Genomic DNA, 27392 nt, shown 5'->3' with positions numbered 1-27392 from the left:
TTTTCCCACATTTGCTGAATTCATTTTACTTTTTGAAATTACTTTTATTTTTTATATATATTTTTTTGAGAAATTCTAATTTAAATGTAGTCTTTTTTTTCCTTTCATAGTTTTTACTACAACAAACACAATCCTTCCAGGAATCATTTTACTGTAGTACTGACAAAGGTCATTTTTCCAATAAGGGATTGATTGGTTTGCATGGCAATGATAACCTCTTAAGTGACGTGTATCTCATTGTTACAAGTAGATTTTTACATTTAGAAACAATGGTGGTCAGCTTATCGTTCCAACGTAACAACACCACCCCCATCGTACTGTGACCAGCCCTCCCCGTCGCCAGACCTAACAAACCGGACGGGTGGCTTTCTACAGTGTCGAGATCCAGCGATGCCATAGTTCAGAGACGCAAGATTCAATCCATAGAAGAATCACATCCCTGCAACCAGTCATAATCACTTTTGCTGCTACTTTAGTTTTTCTGTTATTTACAATGGTCTAGACTAGAGCATCAAGGCTTCAGGAAGAACTTTAGAATAAATCAGTTGCTGGTTCTAATTGATATTATGCACTTGTTTTTTTTTTACAACTGTTATGGCTTGCTGAAGTAAGAGACGATATAAATAAGATATTGTATAAGCAATGGTCAAAATGAGAATTTTAGGTTAAGCCTAACGCCGCCGTTCATATGCTTGGTTTAAAAGTAAGGCATGCAATGCAATCAGATGGAATAGATTTAAAGGGTAAGGAGAGGGCCATAGATTTAAAGGGTAAGGAGAGGGCCATAGATTTAAAGGGTAAGGAGAGGGCCATAGATTTAAAGGGTAAGGAGAGGGCCATAGATTTAAAGGGTAAGGAGAGGGCCATAGATTTAAAGGGTAAGGAGAGGACCATAGATTTAAAGGGTAAGGAGAGGGCCATAGATTTAAAGGGTAAGGAGAGGACCATAGATTTAAAGGGTAAGGAGAGGGCCATAGATTTAAAGGGTAAGGAGAGGACCATAGATTTAAAGGGTCAATCAGCATTTTGAACAATACCAAACGGCTAATCCGCCACTGATGTGGTAAACAGCTGAGGGATGTGAGGCTGGAGAAATGTAACAACTCTCAACCTCACGGACAGAGTAATGGATACAGGGACTGACTGTCCATTATATCAAGATTATCGTTTTAACCATGTTTTGAGGCTATACAGTGTTTGTATACATTATTAACAAACAGGGCTAAAAAAAAAAGCTTAATTTGGGTTCTGACAGTTGAGCTAAATGCATTAGGCATATGTTATAGTCAGGAATCAATGGGTATGATTTAATTTGAAAGCCCTTTTAAAGGGGAAGGACTGCCAGAATATGAAGTATTTTGTATGAAATGTACTTCCGACCAGTGTTTCCAGACAGTCCAACAGAACATTGACCAGCCTTTTCTACGTGAGCAGAATGCTGACTATGTAGGGGGGAATGAAATGAGTCCACGAAGATGGAAAAAGACCTTGACTAGTCAGTCGGCTATCATAATAATACATAATGCATATCTCGTCCATGGTCCCAAACAACCTTGAGTTGCATGCTTTTCCATAATCGCTTTATTTGACTATCTTATTAAAGGCGGATACATGCCCTTCTAGGGGGACGTCTTTAAGAGCTTCATCAATTGCAATGCACCCACGCATGCTGTGATAATAAAAGTGGGCGGCTATCTTTAGTAGAAGTATGAAAAGTCCAGGTAAAACTGTCTCTAGTCCAGTTGGTGGTGGCTGTTTGCTGTTTTCCTCAACCCGTTGATACTGTCTAGGATATGTCTTGGTATTATACTGATCCTAATTCTCTTTCTGTTTCTCCTGAGGTTGGATACATTAACATTTGTGAGGGAGTGATTGTCTTGTATTTTGTCAATGCCTGGCGGTCTGTCACGTCGGACTATTTCGTTGTGTGTCTGTACTTTACTGTAAGCCTGTGTCTGTATTTTACTGTAAGTGTGCCGTTTAGACTCAACTTTGCACCGGCCCTCCCGCAAGGTGATGGACATGTAGCTCACATCTGAGATATTGGAGAAACCCTGTGTATCATCAACACTTGTCATATTTTACCATCTCAGTTTGTGATTGCCAGTTGTACATCAGTTCTCTTTCAAAGCTTAGCTGAGATTTAGCGAGTCAATGAAACTATGGACATCTTTATCTTACGCCGCACCACAAAAATAGATATTCAAAATGTGAAGAAAACACTGCCTTAAGCGTCAGGCGTACCTGTGAAAATGCAATTTCAATGAAGCTTGTATACAGATGTGTATTTATCCATATAACATGGATTTTAACACCAACCCACTTGTACATAAGTGGTTGATTTGACAGTATTTTGAATCTTTACATGCTTTTGTAAACCACTTCCACCCTTAGAGGGTGACACTTTAATCATATCCTAAAGGGGTAAACTGAAATGCAAGTGTTGGTGGATGGGTGTCTGGTCCACCAAGGTTGAGAGTAGGATAGGTGTGCACAGAGGTACTGGCTAATTGCCACAGTCCTTGCACTGCTCCCAATGTGATACTGGTCCTATCAGGAGGAATTGGGTCAAAATGTTGAACGGTGTTAAATCTCCTCTTAAATCATATTAGCAAAACATTGATCTCAAAACCATCTATTATTCTCAAGTTTAACAGTGTTCCACAAGTTGAGGCATTTTACTTTTTTCCAAGGCTGAGATGTTCATTTTGTTTTTTTATTTATGTTAATTTTTATTTTACATTAGTTTTTGTGCAGAAGCGCACAAAGTTTTTTTTAGACTTTAAAAGTTTTTTCCCTGTAATGTTCTTTTTATTTAAAGAATTTTTTTGTTTTCGTTGTTTTATAGCGGACCATTTGATTTTGTCAATTTTAATGTAAAGTGGTAGTACTGAGAGGGGGAGACAGCGTGGTGCATACCTGGGGAAAGAAGGGAAGAATTGTGAAAACTGTATTTTTGTTTCAATCTAGATATCAGCCTTGAGGAATGAATTTCATGTAGTACTGGTATTTTTTTCCTCAACTGTGGTGCAGGTGGGATGTTAACTGATGTATCGCTTTCTAGTGTACTTTTGTGAATGGGGAAATAAAAAGTTTTCTATCAAGCTGGGAATAAACTGATGTGGACTGTTTTTATTTAGAAGAACTTCTGATTATAGCATTTCTCTGTTAATGTACCAACTTGCACCAGATGCTGCTGGATGTGGTGTTGGAGGGCCAGTAGGAGGCACTCCTCTGGTCTAAAAAAATATCCCAATGCCCCAGGGCAGTGATTGGGGACACTGCCCTGTGTTGGGTCCTGTCTTTCGATGGGACGTTAAACGGGGGTCCTGACTCGGAGGTCATTAAAGATCCCATGGCACTTATTGTAAGAGTAGTCGTGTTAACCCCGGTGTCCTGGCTAAATTCCCAATCTGGCCCTCAAACCATCACTGTCACCTAATAACCCCCAGGTTACAATAGGCTCATTCATCCCCCTCCCCTGTAACTATTCCACAGGTCGTTGCTGCAAATGAGAACGTGTTCTCAGTCAACTTACCTGGTAAAATAACAGAAATAAAATAAATGACTGGAATGAACTGAAAAATCTTTGAAGCTGGAGACACATATCCCTCACAAGCTTTAAGCACCAGCTGCCAGAGCAGCTCACAGATCACTGCACCTGTACATAGCCCATCTACCTACCTCATCCCCATACTTTATCTATCTTGCTCCTTTGCACCCCAGTATCTACTTGCACGTTCATCTTCTGCACATCTACCATTCCAGTGTTTAATTGCTATATTGTAATTACTTTGCCACCATGGACTGTATATTGCCTTAACTCATCTGCACTCACTGTATATAGACTTGTTTTTTTTGTTCTACTGTTTTATTATTGTTTTGTTTATTCCATGTATAACTGTTGTGTGTCGAATTGCTTTGCTTTATCTTGGCCAGGTCGTAAAGGTGAAATTTAAAAAAAGAGAGGATCTGAACTCAGCTTGTTCTACAACCCTCCGACAGCTGCCTGACAATCTATGGATTATGCTTAATGTGCAGACCTATCATTCAATGTATGAATGCAATTATTGTAAACCATTGTCAAAACTGATCCTATGCTGATCCTTTTGACTTACATTTTTTAAAACTTAAATTAACAATACAATTTACAAAAGCCAATAAACAGCTAGTGTACAAACAAATAACCATACAAAAAAACAGATTGTGGTTTGTTTACAATTTAGGCCAATGACGAAATGTCGAATGCGCCGGAAAAGAAACCCCATTTGTTAGGGTCGTCGCGTCACTGGCAGTCATAAACCGTACCTATTTCTAGAATTTATCTTATTAAAATCTCATTTTAAACGTAACCTTAACCACACTGCTCACCTTGTTTTTACAATACAGCTATCTAGCTAGTGGAAACCTAATTTGAATGAAGGATCAACTTCTGACTGTAGCTAGCAACTCATTTCTAACTGATTTTTAGAGAAGAAGAATCAGTCAGTATTTTCTTTAAATATCGAGGAGCTGATTAGCACAGTTGTGAACTTGTGCATGTGATCAGTTCCAGGATTACTCGCTTGATTGGCAAACAAAGACCATCTTGCAAGTTAGCGTGCTTGACACTGATAGTATGGTACCAGCCAACGCCCGGTAGTAACCGTCGCTGTCTATCTGTTAGGCTTTTTCGTCTCGCACCGTGCTCATATTGAGAATATTCATTATACAGTTAAAACAAGAGAAGGCATACGAGGACTGACTAAGGCTACTGCTGTCAAATGAACTGTCTGTCGGACCTCCCCATAAGTGACATAGGGAAGTGTGGGTAAGTGCATCATCTAACTAGCTTGCTAGCATTACACTTTACATTACACTTTACATTACACATTACACTTTACATTACACTTTACATTACACATTACACTACATTACACTTTACACTTTACATTACACATTACACTACATTACACTTTACATTACACTACATTACACTACATTACACTTTACATTACATTACACTTTTACATTACACTTTACATTACACTTTACATTACACTTTACACTACATTACACTTGTTGCCGGTATCTGTCAAATTACAAGGGCAATTAACGTTATAAAGTTCCGTTACCACTGTGGTGTATAGATGTTACTTGTTTTTACTGTAGGTATTCTGTTTGTTAGCAATGAATGCACAATCATGACCCTATTGACAATTTGATTGTGCCAGTCAATGATGGACCGCCTTAGCTGAGAGTCTGAAATTAAACGAATGTATGATGCACTCTCCTGCAGTAAGTGGAGTGGATGTCTGAGCCTCGGGTCACTGTGGGGCATGATGAGGCAGGGGCCGGGAGAGGGGAGAAAGAAGCTAAATCGGCACCACTGAAACAGCCCTCCAATGAAGCCTCCAGGCCTGGACAGCTGGGGTTAGTACCTCTGACCCTCACAACAGTCTTCCTGCTTTCAGAACAGTTCCATTATACTTAGTAGTGCATTAATGAGCACTGCTGCCTTGGTTTTGATGCACCCGCCATAGTAGCTGGAACCGTGCTGGAAAAGACAATGTGACAACGTGTCAGCGCCTGTACAGTTTGGGTTGACACAGATGTGTAAGAAGGGTATAACACACACGTATTTTTCACAGGCTGCCCCCAGGCTCTCAGCTCCCTTCTACTGAACCGAGCCCCTCCCCGTCTGCTGAAGGAAGCGGCTTGCTGTCGTTGCCGTGGGAGATGGTGGCTCGCATCGCCTCGCACCTCTCGGCACAGTGTGTCATCACGGTCCTGCCACAGGTGTGTGTCAGTGGACAGCGTCATACCTTTCCTGGATGCCGATCTGTTTCTGCTTGATGACAGATCTGTTTCCCTTGATGACAGAGTTGGCTAATGCCATAAAAGACTGGAAACCATGCTAGGCTAGGGACATTTGAAAAAATAAATGTTTGAGGGCAGTACTGTGCTGTCATGACCTGGTTACACATCCATGATGGCTGCTGGAAAGGATCTTGAGAAAATAAAATTTCCAAGCCAGCCTAGTACTATTCAGGCCAGTCCTACAGTGTGAATCAGGTTCATGTCTCTCCCTCTACAGGTGTGTCACACCCTGGGAAATGTGGGTAAGGACAGCACGGCGTGGCAGTTGCGGGCACGCAGGCTAACTGGCCCCAGAGCTTCCTTCCCCGTGGGGCCACGAGATGGCTTTGACTGGCCCTCGGCCTGCCTGGAGATGGAGGAGCTGATCACTTGCTGGACGGGCCAGGGGGAGAGGGCTGCCAGGGAAGCCGAGCAGGCAGAGAGGGAGAGAGAGGTGGAGAGGGCCCAGGAGAGGGAAAGGGATAGAGAGGCCCTGGCAGAGGAAGGGATTGGAGAGTGGGAGGAGGTGGAAGAGGGCAGACCCCAAGTGGATGAAGGGGTAGATGAAGTGGGTTTTCAAGTGGAGGGCGTGATGGCGGTAGCATGGGATAGGGAGGAGTTGCTAGAGGAGGGAGATATGCCGGGAGTTGGGGAGGAGAGGCAGGAGGCTGCAGCCGAGGCCCTGATAGAGGAGGAGAGAGATGACGAACAAGGTGTCCTGGAGGCCATCGAGGTGGAGGAGAGAGTGGGAGTTTTGGCAGATAGAGACGGTCAAGATTACATAGCGGGCCTGAGATTGGGAAGCGAGGGGGAGAAAAACAGGTCCAGCCGCACTCCCAGTCCTCCCCCAGCCCTGGAGCGCCTCTCCCTCCCCTCGGGGCACATCGCTGAGGTAAACTCGGTCCTCTTGGTAGGGGGCGATGGGGCGTTGTGTGCCTCAGGCTCCCGTGACAGGAACGTGAACCTGTGGGACCTAGGGGGAGGGGGCTCCACGGGCAGGCTGCTCCATACACTGGGGGGCCAGGGCCTCTTCAGCACCCACAAAGGCTGGGTGTGGTGCCTGGCGGCCCGGGGACCCCTGCTGGCCTCGGGCTCCTTCGACAGCACAGTGCGGCTATGGGACCTGGGGGCCCAAGGAGCTGAGAGGGGCCTAATCATGGCCCGGGCTGCCGTGCTCTGCCTGGCCCCCCCCCAGAAGGACATGCTGCTGGCCGGCACCTACGACAAGAAGGTCAGCGTCTACGACACAAGAGGTGAGTGATTCATAAGATGGGTACTTGTAGTCTCTGTTCTATTAAATTAGATTATATCAGTTGATAAAAGTGAACACAAACAATACTAATGGTTATCGTATAGAAATAGACTTACTGAGGGGTAATTGGACTAAGGAACTTTACCTGTTCTAGTTATTTATATTTATATATGTGTTATCCTTTGGTTGGCCAAATGAACTGCCCATTCAGAATATATCATCTGATTAGAGCAAATCCAGAAACTATCAATGGGTTTATGGAATTAGACAGACTAACATTGTCAAATGTCGCTGGATGATGAGGTCATGATCTGTCTGCACTGCAGTGGCGGCACCTCTGGTAAAGAGCCTGCGTCTCCATAGCAACGCGGTGCTGTGCCTGGTAGCGGATGAGCAGTACATCCTTTCTGGGAGTAAAGACCGCACTGTGGTCATCTACGACCGAAGAGCAGGGAAAACCCTACAGAAACTACAGGTACAAACACGCATACACACAGTATAAGAGTAGTATTATATTTAGGGTTGCAAATGGAGGGTATATTACTGGAGACTTTCAAATTATTTTTGGGTACTTCAAGTCATCACAGGTATGTGTAGACATGGATATAAAAATGAATACTGTTATTTATTTATATATAATAATATACATACAGTACCAGTCAAAGGTTTGAACACACCTATTCATTCCATGGTTTTTCTTTATTTTTACTATTTTCTACATTGTAAACTAATAGTGAAGACCTCAAAACTATGAAATAACACATGGAATCATGTCGTAACCAAGAAAGTGTAAAACAAATCAAAATATATTTTAAATTTGAGATTCTTCAAAGTAGCCACCATTTGCCTTGATGACAGCTTTGTATACTCTTGGCATTATCTCAACCAGCTTCAGCTGGAATGCTTTTCCAACCTTTCTGTTATAGTTTCTACAGATTGTAAATGAAAGATGTTTTACTAAAAGTATTATGTTATTGATTGATTGACTATAACTCCTCAAACCACCCAGCAGTGCTATTTGCAGAGTTGGCTCCGGGTAAACTTTTTCAGCCATTCCTGAACCTGCGACCAAAAACAAGCTACATGTGGACAGTACCAAAACAAGTCTCTTCACAGCAACATCTACAGAGCTGGAATGGTTGAATCCCCCATATATATAACATTCTATGGGTTGCAAGAAGTTTGTATAATAATTAAAACATTCTACATTTTGAATCCGGTGTCGTTTTGCATATCAGTTCATTAACCATGTGCCATAGTTTCGGTACATCGCAAATCTCTGTCACAGCTGTCAAGTTTTGGTCCTTAAATTAAACTGGTATACTTTTTATTTATTTATAAAAATGTTCTTTAACTCATTTTGGTCTTTAATGCAGGGCCGACAGACAAGTTCCTGAATTTCTCACCCTTCCTCTTGTGCTGTTTTGTCTTATTTGGTTCAACAATGACAGGAGTTGGCACAAACAGATCCAGGACCAGGCTATAATATGTTAGTATGTGTGTCTTCATTCTGGTTTGTCTTCTCTCTTCCCAGCTGGGCTCCTACCTGCTGTCAATGTGCTACAGTGACAGTGAGGTGTGGGCGGGGGACAACCAGGGCATGCTCCATGCCTTCTCCATGCAGGCCGGTTTCTTCAAGCCCCTCTCCCAGTTCGACGTGGGACACACCTCACTGGTCACTGGCATCCACAGGTCCCCTGGGAGCCTCTACACCTGCTCCGCTGACCGCACCATCAAGGTACTTCCTGTTAGCCTGGTTAAACCAGTCTGAATGCTGTGAAACAATGGTGGGCATGGCGTTCTTTCTGGTTTATGCCAGGCATACACTACACGATTTTGCCATGAATTCGCCACGTTTTTGTTGTCCCAGAATAATTTTCATGATCGAGGTGAAATCGTATTAATTTGGACTAGGATCAGTACGTCTGCACTCATGTAGTTTGTTTGAGCGGGTCAAGGACTCACCGATGATTGCTGTTCCATTCTCCGGACCCTTGTCGGAGGTCCCGATAATTTTTTGACGTCAGAAATGTTGATTGTGTATCTTGTAGTATGAGCAGTGCTACAACGCGATTGGGCGAGGACGGCTGCCAATAGCCAGAGCATTCAGTATGTGAGACCGAAAGCAACAGCGACATGGACCGTGGTGGTGATTTACATGGCTCGGTGCCCCGGTTGGGTGGAGTTAGATTATTTCCGACCATTCCATTGGTCCTTAAGTGAAATCTCCACCCACCTGGGAGTGCCCAGGCACATGCAAAACAAATTCCAGCAATATTATATCTGCATCCTACCATGACAGAAGCCAAAAAGAGAATTTCATATAATTATTTCATATTAGGTCCATATTCTGGGCCTCAGTCAGTATTTTTAACAAATTCTTCTGCACATAATAATGTGCACACTGGTAAAGCAGCTCACTGTTTGCGCGTCAGCATTTTCTTCCTACGACAACCGAGAAATGCAGGGTTGGATCAGCTAGGGAATCATTGAGTAATGTGAGCACCCCCACCCTGGAGCCCACTAGAATAGAATGTCTTTATTGTCCATCTGAGGATGGTTCTTTTTCTTTGGCGTCACCGTACAATAATTATTTGAACATGTGTAGTAATATCTATTCAGCTCTGTTGTAATGGTGTTCTGTTTGGGGGTTTTAAATACATGGATGGGCTACTTTATTGTCCTCAAAGAGGAAAATCATTTTCACTGCCCATTCGGTTACAAACAACATTAAACCATTATCAAAGAGTGTGTGCATTGATGACATGAATGAACACATCCATGTTTCTTCATTCCCTGTTCCTATCTTATCAACCATTCATCTTCCAGGTGCACCTCCCCTGTGCCCCTCCAAGGACGCTGTGCACACTGCACCACCAAGCAGGCGTCAATGGGGTGAGTCTCTCATCAAATGTTCCTTTTGAGATTCTGATGGCTGATAGTCCTCTCCTTAGCCTCCTACCTTGATCTGATAGAAGAAAGATCTGTTCCTCTCTCGCTCTCTCTCTGTTCCTCTCTCGCTCTCTCTCTGTTCCTCTCTCGCTCTCTCTCTGTTCCTCTCTCGCTCTCTCTCTGTTCCTCTCTCGCTCTCTCTCTGTTCCTCTCTCGCTCTCTTTCCTCTCTCGCTCTCTCTCTGTTCCTCTCTCGCTCTCTCTCTGTTCCCCTCTCGCTCTCTCTCTGTTCCCCTCTCGCTCTCTCTCTGTTCCCCTCTCGCTCTCTCTCTGTTCCCCTCTCGCTCTCTCTCTGTTCCCCTCTCGCTCTCTCTCTGTTCCTCTCTCGCTCTCTCTCTGTTCCTCTCTCGCTCTCTCTCTGTTCCTCTCTCGCTCTCTCTCTGTTCCTCTCTCGCTCTCTCTCTGTTCCTCTCTCGCTCCTCTCTCGCTCTCTCTCTGTTCCTCTCTCGCTCTCTCTCTGTTCCTCTCTCGCTCTCTCTCTGTTCCTCTCTCGCTCTCGCTCTGTTCTCTCTGTTCCTCTCTCTCTCTGTTCCTCTCTCGCTCTCTCTCTGTTCCTCTCTCGTCTCTGTTCCTCTCTCGCTCTCTGTTCTCTGTTCCTCTCTCCTCTCTCGCTCTCTCTCTGTTCCTCTCTCGCTCTCTCTCTGTTCCTCTCTCGCTCTCTCTCTGTTCCTCTCTCGCTCTCTCTGTTCCTCTCTCGTTCTCTGTTCCTCTCTCGCTCTCTCTCTGTTCCTCTCTCGCTCTCTCTCTGTTCCTCTCTCGCTCTCTCTCTGTTCCTCTCTCGCTCTCTCTCTGTTCCTCTCTCGCTCTCTCTCTGTTCCTCTCTCGCTTCTCTCTGTTCTCTCTCGCTCTCTCTCTGTTCCTCTCTCGCTCTCTCTCTGTTCCTCTCTCGCTCTCTCTCTGTTCCTCTCTCTCTCTCTCTGTTCCTCTCTCGCTCTCTCTCTGTTCCTCTCTCGCTCTCCTCTCGCTCTCTCTCTGTTCCTCTCTCGCTCTCTCTCTGTTCCTCTCTCGCTCTCTCTCTGTTCCTCTCTCGCTCTCTCTCTGTTCCTCTCTCTCTCTCTCGCTCTCTCTCTGTTCCTCTCTCGCTCTCTCTCTCTCTCTCTGTTCCTCTCTCTCTCTGTTCCTCTCTCTCGCTCTCTCTCTGTTCCTCTCTCGCTCTCTCTCTGTTCCTCTCTCGCTCTCTCTCTCTCTGTTCCTCTCTCGTTCCTCTCTCTCTCTGTTCCTCTCTCGCTCTCTCTCTCTCTCTGTTCCTCTCTCTCTCTCTCTGTTCCTCTCTCGCTCTCTCTCCTCTCTCTCGCTCTCTCTCTGTTCTCTCTCGCTGTTCCTCTCTCGCTCTCTGTTCCTCTCTCTCTCTCGCTCTCTCTGTTCCTCTCTCTCTGTTCCTCTCTCGCTCTCTCTCTGTTCCTCTCTCTCTCTCTCTGTTCCTCTCTCTCTCTCTCTGTTCCTCTCTCGCTCTCTCTCTGTTCTCTCTCTCTCTGTTCTCTCTCGCTCTGTTCCTCTCTCGCTCTCTCTCTCCTCTCTCGCTCTCTCTCTCTCTCGCTCTCTCTGTTCCTCTCTCGTTGTTCTCTCTCTCTGTTCCTCTCTCGCTCTCTCTGTTCCTCTCTCTCTCTCTCTGTTCCTCTCTCGTTCTCTCTGTTCCTCTCTCGCTCTCTCTCTGTTCGCTCTCTCTCTGTTCCTCTCTCGGTTCCTCTCTCTCTGTTCTGGTTCGCTCGCGTCAGTTGAGTGTCGAAATGTGTGTCAGGAGAAATGTGTGGAGGTGTGGAGGGTCAGGAGGTGAGGGGGGCCACACCCACTCTAATCTACTTACGTTCCTGAAGTGATGCAAGATGACTGACGTATAATGGTCTGTCATTTAAATGATATACTTTCTCATACTGTATGCTGTGAGAATGTTGACGTGAAGGACCAGTGCGCTTAGCTTTACTCAAAAAACTATATACAAGCCAAACATATTTAGTATGTCTGTGTGATTCCCATGTATTTTATCAAAGAAAATAAGAAAAGAACACAAAGGCTTCCTTAACTAATGTAAAAGGCCTAAGATGATAGCACTTCATGGTGTAGTTCTGTCTGTGTCCCTGTGTTGTTGACCCAGCACTCGTTCAAACGATTTCACATAAACTGGATTTGGGAGTTAATTTGAGGCACAGCACTACTGAAGGGTTTTAAACACTTGTACATGATTTGATTTTGCAATGACCTGGTTTTAGCTTGTTAATTAAAATGACATTCCAGACAGTTGGTCTCTAGAAAATAGATTAAGTATTTTCCTCATTGACAATTGAAACAGATTCGGAAACACAATGGAAAGAATCAGTCAAGCCGTTCTGACACACTGATTGTAAAGTATTTTGGTCGAACTGTCATAATGTGTGTAGTGGCGTTCTTCTACTCAGTACCACAGCACTTGTTTGTCAATTACACTGGTTTGAGTTCTTCCTCTTTGTGATTCTCTCTTAGGGTAACTACTTTACCAACTCTTAACGTTTTTATTTAATTCTGCACTGTTGAGGAAAGCGCTGTACCGTTACACACGTGACAAAATCAACTTTGATTTGAATCTGTAGTGTCCCAGCATCCACCTCGCTCAAGTGGCTCATTTGAGTGCAAAACCCAATAGTACTGCATTGTTCACTAATTATTTGTTACAAGTTTATTTTATTTTATTACACACACTGTCCTTAGCAACAATCAATCTCCATGCCAACTCCTTATCTACAACCCTTCTTCACCTGCTGCAAGAGTCCTCTGACTGCATAGAAATACCCAAATGATTCAGATTTTGTAAATATGCATTTGTGAATATGCAATGTGTGACTTCTTTTGTTATGAATAAAATGTTTACACTCAATGAATTCATTGTTAACCAGTGTACCTCTGTAATGTCAAGAAGAAACAGTTTGCTCTCCTTTGTTATTGAGACATTCTGGACTGCAAGCCACATGCTGAAGTTACAACATGACCAATACTGTACCAACCAGTCAGGTTCTGCTTTAGCCAACACGTTAATGTCTTGTCTGGCATGATGAAGTAGGACATGTTGACGCAGCCTGGCATCAAAATGTTTCACTGTTCCTGATGAAGCACTGTTGAATGCAGCACCAGAGAGCAGTGACCTGGGGCAGCCTTTCTACAGCAGGACACAGGTCTTCTTGTCTTTGAAGGGGTTGGAGGAGGCAGAGATGCCGGTGAGGAGGGGGTCACTGCGACTGTGCTCCTGACAGTACTGCACCAGCTGGGCAGCTGCTGTGGAGATCTGGGAGGAAGAAGTAAGGAACAGCCATAACTTAAAGATTGTCTCAAAGCTGAGGTTATTGTACATTCAGAAGAAAGGTGATGCCCAATACACAGTTATTGATGTGTCCTAAGATGAGTGTTGGGGTAAGTTCACATTTTCCTTGATCCGTTCTGCATCAGACTGCTCTGCACTGCTCCCACAATTTCGTATTTTTGATTCATCAAATGAAAGTATTGATCAATAAAATTGTCATTCTCCAAATTAATTTGAAATTCTACTTCCAACTAAATCATTACACACAGGCTACTTTAGTGTACTCTCACCTTGATCCTCTCCATGCTTGCCTCCACTCGTAGTTGTTCCACAGTCCTCCGTGCCTGCATCACACTGTTATTGCTGCACACCCTCTCTGACATCCCCTCCTCCAGAGAGACTCCCACTTTTAGTCCCAGACAGCAAGCTGAAACTCTACCTCTTTCCACTCCAAAGTGAGTTAAATAAATTAATGGAATTGTAATCAATTGTTGAGAGTTGAAACTGTTAAACCTGCCGAACACACAGAAACCTGTTCCACCTCATATTGGTTTAGATTTGAAATAATAATGGGAAAGTTACTGTTATACTCTAACACTAGGCTATGTGAGCCTACGTCCAACTGAGGTCCCAATTTCTGTCAGTGGCATCTGGCCTCCTTTTAACCTGTGGTCTTCCCCCCCCTGCTCTTTGTGGAGGCCACTTCAAAGCTGCTGTGATGTGTGTCAGGTTTAAAGGTTACACACACAGTCCTGGAAATGTCACATCAACATCACACATCCCTCACTGATGATGAAAGAGACTGTGAGTGAGATTAATGTTGACACAAATAATGATAAGCATAGGAAGGATGCATACAGAACACAATCTTTCACCAGAATGCGTTGCTACGTTTGAACCTTTGCGCTTTCCGTAGTTGTTTCGTGTGCTGCATGGGGAATGTCAGAGCTCTAGACCTGTGGTGTGTTGCTAATGTTTTGGCTGTCTTTATACAATGATACCTTTTTTTATTTTCAGCATTCTCTAATTCAAAAAACGTTATGTTGCTTCATTTGTCAGTGCGTGTAATTGTTTTTAAGCCAATAGAGAATGCATAGCTAGCTAGCTGCTAGCTAGTTGCAAGCCAGGCAGTCCGCAGGCATTGGAGTGTTAGTTGCTAGCTAACGTCTGCTATACTTTGATCTCGGTGTCATGAAATGTGCTAAATGAGGACGTTAGAATGGTGTCTCTAAGTTGCTACTAAGCACAATACAAGGCAGGATCCTAATATTGTTGCTTGCCACCAGCTATACAGTAGAATCAGAATCTTTCAGGGAGTTGACAGTTGATTTAGCTAGCGACTGAAGAGAGTTGACAGTTGATTTAGCTAGCTACTGAAGAGAGTTGACAGTTGATTTAGCTAGCGACTGAAGAGAGTTGACAGTTGATTTAGCTAGCGACTGAAGAGAGTTGACAGTTGATTTAGCTGAAGCTAGCGACTGATTTAGCTAGCGACTGAAGAGAGTTGAAGCGACTGAAGAGTTGACAGTTGATTTAGCTAGCGACTGAAGAAGAGTTGACAGTTGATTTAGCTAGCGACTGAGTTGACAGTTGATTTAGCTAGCGACTGAAGAGAGTTGACAGTTGATTTAGCTTGACAGTTGATTTAGCTAGCGACTGAAGAGAGTTGACAGTTGATTTAGCTAGCGACTGAAGAGAGTTGACAGTTGATTTAGCTAGCGACTGAAGAGAGTTGACAGTTGATTTAGCTAGCGACTCAAGAGAGTTGACAGTTGATTTAGCTGAAGAGAGTTGACAGTTGATAATGGTGCTGACACTTTGCAAACCTTTTCAACATGAACTACAGGATTTCAGCTGTCAGATCATTTTGCTTGTAGCTATTCTAGGTTGAAAGCCACAAACTATCTTTGCAGATACTTAGGTAAAATGTCATGTTCAGCACTCTTTATGCAACCGTTGCAAACCTTTTTGATTTGTTTCCTTGTGTTTGACAGACGGCATGGCGGAACAACACGCCCCCTTCGTGGCCATGGATGCAGTGCTGATGCCCAGCACGGCCCTCCCAGACGACATGCCCCGTATCAAGGGCTATGACTTCAACCAGGGAGTGGACCACCATGCACTGCTCCAGTCCTTCCTCACCACAGGCTTCCAGGCTAGCAGTGTGGCCCATGCCATACAGGAGATTAACAGGATGGTGAGACTCACTGGAGGCCATCTAGCCTGGAATCCTAACTGATATGCTCAGTAAAACTACGGTAAAACAGAGCATAAAAGGTTGTATTTCAGGGTATATGATATCATCCATCTCTAGAGCTTTAGGGATTTGAGATGCCTGGTCCCAGATCTGTTTGTTGTCTTGACAACTCTCAATGACCATAGGAGTTGACAACACATCACAGATCTGGGAGCAGGCTAGTGTTGTCATTGGGTCAGAGGATGTCCCCCTCTGTGTAGGAGTTGCTCTACTAGGTACAGATCTAGAATCAGCTGACCTAAGATCAGTGTACAGGGAACTAGGGATCCTACTCCAAACATCCCAGGATGTATAAGGGGATAAGATGCCTAGTAATTGGGGATGTGGAGATTTATGTTAGCATCCAATTTGTTGCCATTTATGTAGACATACAGTATTCCTTGTCTGATTCTAGTCCTTTCTTTTTGAGGGATTGCGAGAGGGATAAATGTTTAAAGAGAGCTTTTATCATACTGTATGTGGTCTATATTTCTCTCCTTCTGTCATCTATTTATAACCACAGATTGAGAAGCGTCTGGAGCCGCTGGAGGAAGAGGAAGGATGCGGCTCCTCCCTTTCCCATTCGGGCTGTACCATCTTCCTGGGGTACACCTCCAACCTCATCAGCTCTGGAGTGAGGGAGTCCATCCGCTACCTGGCACAGCACAAAATGGTACAGTCCTATACAGCATCCCACCCTCGTGTCAAATTCCAGTCCTCCAGCACTCAGTGTCTGCTGGCTGTCATTCCTCACTTGTACTTGATCGATTAAGGTGTTTGATTAGTTGGAGCTGCCCCCACCTGGTTATTGAGGTCTTAATTGGACACCTATGGAAAATAAAAACCAGCAGAGACTGCAGCCCGCCAGGAATGAAGTTTGACACCCCTACATCATAAACACTCACTTCAAGATGCCAGTGCATATAGGTGATCGTATACACTAGTAAAATGCTACATGTGTTTGTGGGCCTTCCCAACAGGTGGACGTGATAGTGACTACAGCGGGGGGAATCGAGGAGGATTTCATCAAGTGTCTGGCCCCCACGTACCTGGGGGAGTTCAGCCTGTCTGGCAAGGAGCTGAGACAGAGAGGCATCAACAGGTAGAGCGCTATCACCTCTAATATGGATCGCAGATCATAATACAATTGAGCAATAAGGCACGAGGGGGTGTGGTATATGGCCAATATACCACTGCTAAGGGCTGTTCTTATGAATGATGCAACGCGGAGTGCCTAGATACAGCCCTTAGCCGTGGTATATTGGCCATATTTAAAAATATATTTTTTTATAATAGTAATAATTTCACCTTTATTTAACCAGGTAGGCCAGTTGAGAACAAGTTCTCATTTACATCTATGACCTGGCCAAGATAAAGCAAAGCAGTGTGACAAAAACAACAGAGGTACACATGGGATAAACGTACAGTCAATAACACAATAGAAAAATCTATGTACAGTGTGTGCAAATGTAGTAAATAGGCCACAGATGAAATAATTACAATTTAGCATTAACACTGGAGTGATAGATGTGCAGAAGATGATGTGCAAGTAGAGATACTGGGGTGCAAAAGAGCAAAAATATATATAAATTGCAATATGGGGATGTGCTATTTACAGATGGGCTGTGTACAGTGATCGGTAAGCTGCTCTGACAGCTGATGCTCTACGTTAGAGAGGGAGATATAAGTCCAGCTTCAGTGATTTTTTTTGCAGTTCGTTCCAGTCATTGGCAGCAGAGAACTGGAAGGAAAGGCAGCCAAAGCAGGTGTTGGCTTTGGGGATGACCAGTGAAATATACCTGCTGGAGCATGTGCTATGGGTGGGTGTTGCTATGGTGACCAGTGAGCTGAGATAAGGCGGGGCTTTACCTAGCAAAGACTTATAGATGACCTGGAGCCAGTGGGTTTGGCGACGAATATGTAGTGAGGGCCAGCCAACGAGAGCATACAGGTCGCAGTGGTGGGTAGTATATGGGGCTTTGGTGATAAAACGAATGGCACTGTGATAGACTGCATCCAATTTGCTGTGTGTTGGAGGCTATTTTGTAAATTACATCGCCAAAGTCAAGGATTGGTAGGATAGTCAGTTTTACGAGGGTATGTTTGGCAGCATGAGTGAAGGATGCTTTGTTGCGAAATAGGAAGTTGATTCTAGATTTAATTTTGTATTGGAGATGCTTAATGTGAGTCTGGAAGGAGAGTTTAGTCTAACCAGACACCTAGAATATGTGGACAACTACAAATACCTAAGTCAGAACCGTCTAGCTTAGTGATGCTAGTCGGGCGGGTGGGTGCAGGCAGCAATCGGTTGAAGAGCATGTATTTAGTTTTACTAGCATTTGGAGGCCACGTAAGGAGAGTTGTATGGCACTGAAGCTCATTTGGAGGTTTAAGTGTCCAAAGGGCCAGAAGTATACAGAATGGTGTCGTCTACTTAGAGGTGGATCAGAGAATCACCAGCAGCGAGAGCGACATCATTGATATAAAGATAAAAGAGTCGGCCCGAGAATTGAACACTGTGGCACCCCCATAGAGACTGCCAGAGATCCGGACAACAGGCCCTCCGATTAGACACACTGAACTCTATCTGAGAAGTAGTTGGTGAATCAGGCGAGGCAGTCATTTGAGAAGCCAAGGCTATTGAGTCTCCCGATAAGAATGCGGTGATTGACAGAGTCGAAAGCCTTGGCCAGGTCAATGAATACGGCTGCACAGTACTCTTTTATTGATGGCTGTTATATCGTTTAGGACCTTGAGCGTGGCTGAGGTGCACCCATGACCAGCTCGGAAACAAGATTGCATAGTGGAGAAGGTATGGTGGGATTCGAATGGTCGTTGATCTGTTAACTTGGCTTTTTAAGATTTTAGAAAGGCAGGGCAGGATGGATATTGGTGTATAAACAGTTTGGGTCTAGAGTGTCTCCCCCTTTGAATAGGGGGATGACCGTGGCAGTTTTCCAATCTTTGGGGATCGCAGGTTTCATGAAAGAGGTTGAACAGGCTAGTTCTAGGGGTTGCAACAATTTCGGTGGATAATTTTAGAGGTTCCAGATTGTCTAGCCCAGCTGATTTGTAGGGGTCCAGATTTGTCAGCTCTTTCAGAACATCAGCTATCTGGATTTGGGTGAAGTGGGGTGGGGGGCTTGGGCAAGTTGCTACAGGGGATACAGAGCTGTTGGCCAGGGTAGGGGTAGCAAGGTGGAAAGCATGGCCTGCTGTAGAAAAATGCTTATTGGAATGATCTATTATCGTAGATTTATCGATGGTGACAGTGTTTCCTAGCCTCAGTGCAGTGGGCAGCTGGGAGGAGGTGCTCTTATTCTCCATGGACTTTAGTGTCCCAAAACCTTTTGGAATTAGTGCTGCAGGATGCAAATTTCAGTTAGGAAAGCTAAGGCTAGCTTTTTCAAACTGAATGTTTATATTGGTTCCTGACTTCCCTGAAAAGTTGCATATCGCTGGGGCTATTCGATGCTAATTACATTTACATTTAAGTCATTTAGCAGACGCTCTTATCCAGAGCGACTTACAAATTGGTGCATTCACCTTATGACATCCAGTGGAACAGTCACTTTACAATAGTGCATCTAAATCTTAAAGGAGGGGGGTGAGAGGGATTACTTATCCTATCCTAGGTATTCCTTAAAGAGGTGGGGTTTCAGGTGTCTCCGGAAGGTGGTGATTGACTCCGCTGTCCTGGCGTCGTGAGGGAGTTTGTTCCACCATTGGGGGGCCAGCGCAGCGAACAGTTTTGACTGGGCTGAGCGGGAGCTGTACTTCCTCAGTGGTAGGGAGGCGAGCAGGCCAGAGGTGGAATGAACGCAGTGCCCTTGTTTGGGTGTAGGGCCTGATCAGAGCCTGGAGGTACTGAGGTGCCGTTCCCCTCACAGCTCCGTAGGCAAGCACCATGGTCTTGTAGCGGATGCGAGCTTCAACTGGAAGCCAGTGGAGAGAACGGAGGAGCGGGGTGACGTGAGAGAACTTGGGAAGGTTGAACACCAGACGGGCTGCGGCGTTCTGGATGAGTTGAAGGGGTTTAATGGCACAGGCAGGGAGCCACAGGATGTTTTTGTGCTGGTCAAGCGCAGTCAAGTCTGGGGTGAACCAAGGGCTAGATCTGTTCTTCGTTCTACGTTTTGTGGGGCATGCTTATTTAAGATGGTGAGGAAAGCACTTTTAAATAGCGACCAGGCATCCTCTACTGACCGGATGAGGTCAATATCCTTCCAGGATACCTGGGCCAGGTCGATTAGAAAGGCCTGCTCGCTGAAGTGTTTTAGGGAGCGTTTGACAGTGATGAGGGGTGGTAGTTTGACCACGGACCCATTACGGACGCAGGCAATGAGACGGTGATCGCTGAGATCCTGGTTGAAGACAGCAGAGGTGTGTTTAGAGGGCAAGTTGGTCAGGATGATATCTATGAGGGTGCCCATGGTTATGGATTTAGGGTTATACCTGGTAGGTTCCTTGATAATTTGTGTGAGATTGAGGGCATCTAGCTTAGATTGTAGGGCGGCCGAGGTGTTAAGCATATCCCAGTTTAGGTCACCTAACAGTACGAACTCTGAGGGGCAATCAATTCACATATGGTGTCCAGGGCACAGCTGGGGGCTGAGGGGGGTCTATAAACAAGCGGGAACGGTGAGAGACTTATTTCTGGAAAGGTGGATTTTAAAAAAAGTAGAAGCTCTAATGGTTTGGGCACAGACCTGGACAGTATGACAGAACTCTTCAGGCTATCGCTACAGTAGATTGCAACTCCGCCCCCTTTGGCAGTTCTATCTTGTCGGAAAACGTTGTAGTTGGGGATGGAAATTTCTAAGCTAGGATTCAGACATGGCTAGGACATCAGGTTTGGCGTAGTGTGCTAAAGCAGTGAATAAAACAAACTTAGGGAGGAGGCTTCTGATGTTAACATGCATGAAACCATGGCTTTTACGGTTACAGAAGTCAACAAATGAGAGCGCCTGGGGAGTAGGTATGATTCTGGGGGCTACAGGGCCTGGGTTAACCTCTACATCACCAGAGGAAGGACCAGAGGTTGTCTAGTGCGTTGGGAACAGAGAATAAAAGGAGCAGATTTCAGGGCATGTTAGAATAGATTCATGGCATAATTTACAGAGAAGGGCATGGTAGGATGTGAGTACAGTGGAGGTAAACCTAGGCATTGAGTGATGAGAGAGGTTGTCTCTGGTGGCACCTGTTAAGCCAGGTGAGGTCTCCGCGTGTGTGGGGGGTGGGACAAAAGAGCTATCTAAGGCATGTTGGGCGGGGCTGGGGCCTCTACAGTTAAATAAGACAATCATAACTAACCGAAATGGCAGTAGAAAAGGCTTATTCACATTAGGGAGAGGCATGTGTTTCTGAATGATCATAGGGTCCAATGAGCAGCAACAGGTGAGTCGGAGCCATTCGGTAGTCGCTACTACACTAGGTGAGCTGGAGACACGGCGATTCAGAAAGCTAGCAGATGGGTCTTCAGTAGCATCGCAACGGAAAAGCCTGTTGAAACCACCTCGGACGATTACGTCTGCAGACCAGTTGTGATGGATCAAGCGGGGCTCCGTGTTGGCAATATAGGGGCCAGGCCAATTGGCAAAGTAAGTACTGTAGCCCAATAATTAGCTGGTAGACTTCTTCGGTGCTTGCTTCGGGACAGAGGCGTTAGCCAGTAGTAGCCACTCTGTTGCAGCTAGCTAGCTCCGATGATCCGGTATAATGATCCAGAGCTTGCGGCAGGAATCCGGTGATCTGGTAGAGAAAAAGTCTGTTCTGGGTTGATATCGCGCTGTGCAGACTGGCAGGTATTGACTGAGCTGAAGCTGGCTGGTGTCTGAGTTAACGGTGAAGAGGGCTCAAACCACTCAGTTATTATTGTAGGTGCTGTCTAATACACTAAGTTGTCACTAATCTTTTCTCTCTTTTCTCCTCTCTCCGCTGTCGCTCTCTTTCTAGGATAGGTAACCTCCTGGTACCTAATGATAACTACTGTAAGTTTGAGGACTGGCTGATGCCCATTCTGGACCAGATGGTGCAGGAGCAGAAAGATGAGGTGAGCTAATTTAACCCTTCGTACAGGAAATGTCATCTTCTGTGTCTGGGTTGTATTCATTGGGGTAAAATGTATCAAAAAGTTTATCATCCTGGTGTTGCTGGTATTGTCACATTCATTTGACCTTTGACCTCTTAACCCTTTAGGGCACCCACTGGACCCCGTCCAAGATGATCCACCGTCTGGGTAAAGAGATCAACAACCCAGAGTCTGTCTACTACTGGGCCTATAAGGTGAGGACTGGAGGGGCTCACTGTTCTCATCAGCCTGTCCTTTATATAGAGCAGGCAATATCAGTGGAATGAATTGAAACCAGTGCTCTTTGCCCCCTCTCTCCATTTGTGAAGTATCTTTATCATTCCCCTCTCTAAACTCACCAGTATAATGTACAGTAGGGGGCTCAAGCCCCTCATTGGCCTCACCTTATCACCTTATCACTATCACAATGACCTCTACAAGGTTAACGGATCATAAAAGTATTGTTCATATTTGTTGCTGTATCAGTTGTTTGTGGGTACTGTCTAATACACTAAATTGTCGTGCACATTTTCTCTCTCTGCCTCCCTCCCTCCCTGTAGCTGTCATTGAGTTACAATAGGCTGTGTTCATATAATCAATAGATTTTCAACCTCTGTTGCAGAATGACATCCCAGTGTTCAGCCCTGCTCTGACAGATGGATCCATTGGGGACATGATCTATTTCCACTCATATAAAAACCCTGGGCTGGTGCTGGATATAGTAGATGGTAAGAGAGAGAGAGGAGATGTGAGGACTGGGGTTCTGTCTGTACATTCCAATTTTTGTAATCCATGGCGATTTACCGAAGCAATTAGGAATAAATGCCTTGCTCAAGGGCACATTGACCGATTTCTGACCTTGTCGTGTCAGGGATTCAAATCTTTTGGTTACTGGCCCAAAGCTCAAACCGCTAGGCTAGCTGCTGCCAGTTCTTTCCTTTGGTGATGTGAGACCACACACTTGCCTTGCTTTACATTGTAACTACAGTTGAAGTCGGAAGTTTACATACACTTAGGTTGGAGTCATTAAAACAAATTTTTCAACCACTCCTCTGGGTCAGAAGTTTACATACACTAAGTTGACTGCGCCTTTAAACAGCTTGGTAAATTCCAGAAAATTATGTCATGGCTTTAGAAGCTTCTGATAGGATAATTGACATCATTTGAGTCAATTGGAGGTGTACCTGTGAATATATTTCAAGACCTACCTTCAAACTCAGTGCCTCTTTGCATGACATCATGGGAAAATCAAAAGAAATCAGCCAAGACTTCAGTAAAAAATTGTCGACCTCCACAAGTCTGGTTAGTCCTTAGGAGCAATTTCCAAACCCCTGAAGGAAGCACGTTCATCTGTACAAACAATAGTACGCAAGTTTAAACACCATGGGACCACGCCACCGTCATACCGCTCTGTCTCCTAGAGATGAACGTACTTTGGTGCAAAAAGTGCAAATCAATCCCAGAACTACAGCAAAAAGGACCTTGTGAAGATGCTGGAGGAAACGTGTACAAAGTATCTATATCCACAGTAAAATGAGTCCTATAGCGACATAACCTGAAAGGCCACTCAGCAAGGAAGAAGCCACTGCTTCTAAACCACCATAAAAAAAGCCAGACAATGGTTTGCAACTGCACAAGGGGACAAAGATTGTACTTTTTGGAGAAATGTCCTCTGGTCTGATGAAACAAATAGAACTGTTTGGCCATAATGACCATCGTTATGTTTGGAGGAAAAGGGGGGAGGCTTGCAAGCCGAAGAACACCATCCCAACCGTGAAGCACGGGGGTGGCAGCATGATGTTGTGGGGGTGTTTTGCAACAGGAGGGACTGGTGCACTTCACTAAATAGATGTCATCATGAGGATGGAAAATTGTGGATATATTGAGGCAACATCTCAAGACATCAGTCAGGAAGTTAAAGCTTGGTCGCAAATGGTTCATCCAAATGGACAATTAAGCCCGAGCATACTTCCAAAGTTGTGGCAAAACTGATTCAGGACAACAAAATCAAGGTATTGGAGTGGCCATCACAAAGCCTTGACCTCAATACCATAGAAAATTTGTGGGCAGAACTGAAAAAGCGTGTGCGAGCAAGGAGGCCTACAAACTTGACTCAGTTACACCAGCGCTCTCAGGAGGAATGGGCCAAAATTCACCCAACTTATTGGAAGTTGGGAAGGCTACCCGACACCTTTGACCCAAGTTAAACAATTTAAAGGCAATGCTACCAAATACTAATTGAGTGGATGTGAACTTCTGACCCATTTGAGAATTTGATTAAATTATATAAAAGCTGAAATCAATCATTCTCTCCACTAATATTCTGACATTTCTCATTCTTAAAATAAAGTGGTGATCCTAACTGACCTAAAACAGGGACTTTTTACGTGGATTAAATGTCAGGAATTGTGAAACTGAGTTTAAATGTATGTAAACCTCCGACTTCTACTATACATATCTCATCCACCACAAACTGCCACTTGGTGACATTCATTCCAGATATCTATGCACTCAATAGTATGTGTCACTGTTTTGGTGCTTGGTTTTGCTTGAAGGGTTTGCTTGGTTTTGTAGTTGAAGGGTGGTGTGCTTGGTTTTGTAGTTGAAGGGTGGTGTGCTTGGTTTTGTAGTTGAAGGGTGGTGTGCTTGGTTTTGTAGTTGAAGGGTGGTGTGCTTGGTTTTGTAGTTGAAGTTGAGTTGAAGGGTGGTGTGCTTGGTTTTGTAGTTGAAGGGTGGTGTGTAATTTATTGTGCTGATAACACTGTCTGTGTTGTAGATATCCGCAGGTTGAACAGCAAGGCAGTGTTTGCCAAACGGACAGGGATGATTATTCTGGGTGGGGGTCTGGTCAAACACCATATAGCCAATGCCAATCTGATGGTAAGTAACTACTATTACTACGACTATAAAATGTTCTCTATGATCATATTCCTTAATTATAATGTTGGTGTAAATTATGAACTGTTCAATTCACCTATTTTCCTCATTTTGTTCTGTCGCAACTCACCAGTTAGAAAGTTGACGTGCTTAGCAGTGTTGGGGTAGTAAATTACATGTAGTTCAAGTAGTAATGTAAGTACATTTTTCAGTAGCTTGGTGGTAGTTGAACTACATTAAAATCTTGGTAGTGTTTCCAGTAGTTAATGACTTTTCTGCCATGTAGTGGTGTAGCGAACTACTGTTCTTGCAATTTGTAGTCCAGAACATTCCAGATTGATTTATATTAGTTTTATCATGTAGTAGTTTGGATGTAGTGAAGTACTTTTTCAAAGTAGTTGGTAGCTTGGTGAACTATATTTTCAGAGTAGCTTCCCCAACACAGGTGCTTAGCAACCTTAACTAACCAACCAGGTCAAACCATTTTATTATAATGTAACCCCCAGAGGAATGGAGCGGACTATGCAGTGTTTGTGAACACTGGGCAGGAGTTTGATGGTTCCGACTCAGGGGCCAGGCCTGATGAGGCAGTGTCTTGGGGAAGATCCGCATGGATGCCAAGCCAGTCAAGGTAACTTACTCACCAGCTATCTTATCCACAGTCTGAAGGTTAATGGATGGAATAGAAAATAATCTAACTTTATTGGCCACCCGAAGATGGAAATGTGCTTTTGGCCTCACCTTATGCTAATATAGATGAAGTGAAAGTGTAACCTCTGGGTCAAGCAGGAGAGCAGCGCCCCCAGAACTCTTGATAGATGCATTAGATCGACCAAAGATAAAACACAAACTCACGTTGAACCTTTTCCAATGGCTCTTTCCATTCCCGTCTCCAGAAATGTATCTTAGAGATCTGTATGTTTAGGCTTCTGTTTCCTTTCTGTGTTTTGTTTCTCTCTCCAGGTGTACGCTGATGCTTCCATAGTCTTCCCACTGCTGGTAGCTGAGACGTTTGCCCACCATGCTGACAAGCTGATTCCTGACAAGAAAGAACAACCAAACTAACCAAGGTGTTCCCACTACACCTGTTTTTTGTTTCATTAGTCAACTGTTGATACAGCCCCAAAATGTTTTGCATGTCAGCATCAAGTTTTCAAGATATAGAACTTTCAAAACAGTGATCTTGATTCATCATATGACAGTGATCTGTCTCTGCCACATCATGATAATGCATCATATGACAGTGATCTGTCTCTGCCACATGATAATGCATCATATGACAGTGATCTGTCTCTGCCACATCATGATAATGCATCATGACAGTGATCTGTGTCTATTTTTAGACATGATGTTCTGTTTACGGACTTCTCTCTCCATTATTTCAGAAATAAGTATTTGCTACGGGGTACATGTAGCGTAAGTGTTTTTGTTGTTGAATGACGTGAATTGCCATGTACCAATGAGTTGTGTGTGTATGCGTGCATACTGGCACGTTTGAGAATGACATTGCTGAGAGACATTACTATATGGTAAACTTATAAGATATGCTATTTTTTTAAGTTAGTGAGAGGGTCTCTTTAGGGGATCATGCACTGTTATTCAAAGAAATGCTTACTGAGGTGAAATGTATTTATTTATTACCTAGTACCTACTCATGTATATCTGAGTAAATGAATAAAAACAACCTCAGAATGTTTCCATTATTACAGAATAAAACATCTGATGTTGTCTTACTACCTCTTGTTTTCTTCTCCCCAAAATGTTCTGCAATGCTGTATTACTTGAAATGACCATAAGGGGTCTCCCCTGCCTCACCCACTTTGGGCACGCACATATACAATAGTCCTTGACCAACTCTTCCAGCTACAGTGCGTATCATCTCTGTGACAGTGATCTGGAGGCATTAGCTACCATTGTGTACATGGATGTACTTGCCAATCAGTCAGAATGTTTATACTTTACATCAGCATCATGTGAGCAAATCTACAGCTGAGTACAGATGGCTCAATTCTGATATTTTGCCCAAATATTGTAGAAAGCGCTGATCTGATTGGTTAAAAGTCCAAGTGTAGTCACTTAAGAACAAATTCTTATTTACAATGACTGCCTACCAAAAGACAAAAAGCCTCCTGCGGGGACTGGGGATTAAAGATAAAAATATAGAACAAAACACACATGAGACAACACTACATTAAGAAACAACCTAAAACAACAACAGCATGGCATCAACTCATGACAACACCACATGGTAACAACACAACATAACAACGTGGTAGCATCACAACGTGGTAGCATCACAACGTGGTAGCATCACAACGTGGTAGCATCACAACGTGGTAGCATCACAACGTGGTAGCATCACAAGCATCACGTGGTAGCATCACAACGTGGTAGCAACACAACGTGGTAGCATCACAACGTGGTAGCATCACAACGTGGTAGCATCACAACGTGGTAGCATCACAACGTGGTAGCAACACAACATAACAACGTGGTTGCAACACAACACAACAACGTGGTTGCAACACAACACAACGTGGTTGCAACACAACACAACAACGTGGTTGCAACACAACACAACAACGTGGTTGCAACACAACATAACAACGTGGTTGCAACACAACACAACAACGTGGTTGCAACACAACACAACAACGTGGTTGCAACACAACACAACAACGTGGTTGCAACACAACACAACAACGTGGTTGCAACACAACACAACAACGTGGTTGCAACACAACACAACAACGTGGTTGCAACACAACACAACAACGTGGTTGCAACACAACACAACAACGTGGTTGCAACACAACACAACAACGTGGTTGCAACACAACACAACAACGTGGTTGCAACACAACACAACAACGTGGTTGCAACACAACACAACAACATGG

The 27392-nt window shown here is 44.2% G+C and overlaps 2 protein-coding genes and 1 pseudogene across 3 annotated transcripts; 2 read left to right on the top strand and 1 right to left on the bottom strand.

Annotated features, from left to right (window-relative positions):
• Positions 1-4257: 4257 nt before the first annotated feature.
• On the top strand, positions 4258-10072 carry LOC124018870 (F-box/WD repeat-containing protein 9-like). Its single transcript, XM_046334179.1, has 7 exons — positions 4258-4810; positions 5279-5412; positions 5631-5778; positions 6077-7091; positions 7417-7565; positions 8625-8828; positions 9920-10072. Exons 2-7 carry the CDS (start codon positions 5291-5293, stop codon positions 10055-10057), a joined length of 1776 nt encoding a protein of 591 aa, XP_046190135.1. The 5' UTR covers positions 4258-4810; positions 5279-5290; the 3' UTR covers positions 10058-10072.
• A 2693-nt stretch (positions 10073-12765) lies between these two features.
• On the bottom strand, positions 12766-13931 carry LOC124018874 (guanine nucleotide-binding protein G(I)/G(S)/G(O) subunit gamma-12-like). The gene is made up of 2 exons (XM_046334183.1): positions 13600-13931; positions 12766-13294 (listed from the first exon to the last, which is right to left on the bottom strand). Exons 1-2 carry the CDS (start codon positions 13690-13692, stop codon positions 13169-13171), a joined length of 219 nt encoding a protein of 72 aa, XP_046190139.1. The 5' UTR covers positions 13693-13931; the 3' UTR covers positions 12766-13168.
• Positions 13932-14155: 224 nt separating this feature from the next.
• LOC124018871 lies at positions 14156-25661 on the top strand (annotated as a pseudogene). The gene is made up of 10 exons (XR_006835689.1): positions 14156-14270; positions 15304-15506; positions 16069-16218; positions 16526-16647; positions 21501-21597; positions 21744-21830; positions 22238-22343; positions 24392-24495; positions 24999-25123; positions 25456-25661. The product of XR_006835689.1 is annotated as a deoxyhypusine synthase-like (transcript).
• The last annotated feature ends 1731 nt before the right edge of the window (positions 25662-27392 follow it).

This window comes from Oncorhynchus gorbuscha, unplaced genomic scaffold, assembly GCF_021184085.1.
Source record: "Oncorhynchus gorbuscha isolate QuinsamMale2020 ecotype Even-year unplaced genomic scaffold, OgorEven_v1.0 Un_scaffold_585, whole genome shotgun sequence".
NCBI classification, from domain to species: domain Eukaryota; kingdom Metazoa; phylum Chordata; class Actinopteri; order Salmoniformes; family Salmonidae; genus Oncorhynchus; species Oncorhynchus gorbuscha.
This window is presented reverse-complemented; position numbering and strand designations above follow the sequence as displayed.

Excerpts from the sequence above, each read along its gene's own strand:
- LOC124018870 (XM_046334179.1), top strand. The coding sequence starts at position 5,291 with ATGTCTGAGCCTCGGGTCACTGTGGGGCATGATGAGGCAGGGGCCGGG. Across the intron at positions 5,413-5,630 it reads TCCAGGCCTGGACAGCTGGG|GCTGCCCCCAGGCTCTCAGC; the intron begins GTTAGTACCTCT and ends TATTTTTCACAG. Across the intron at positions 5,779-6,076 it reads TCATCACGGTCCTGCCACAG|GTGTGTCACACCCTGGGAAA; the intron begins GTGTGTGTCAGT and ends CTCCCTCTACAG.
- LOC124018874 (XM_046334183.1), bottom strand. The coding sequence starts at position 13,692 with ATGTCAGAGAGGGTGTGCAGCAATAACAGTGTGATGCAGGCACGGAGG. Across the intron at positions 13,295-13,599 it reads CAAGCATGGAGAGGATCAAG|ATCTCCACAGCAGCTGCCCA; the intron begins GTGAGAGTACAC and ends TCTTCCTCCCAG.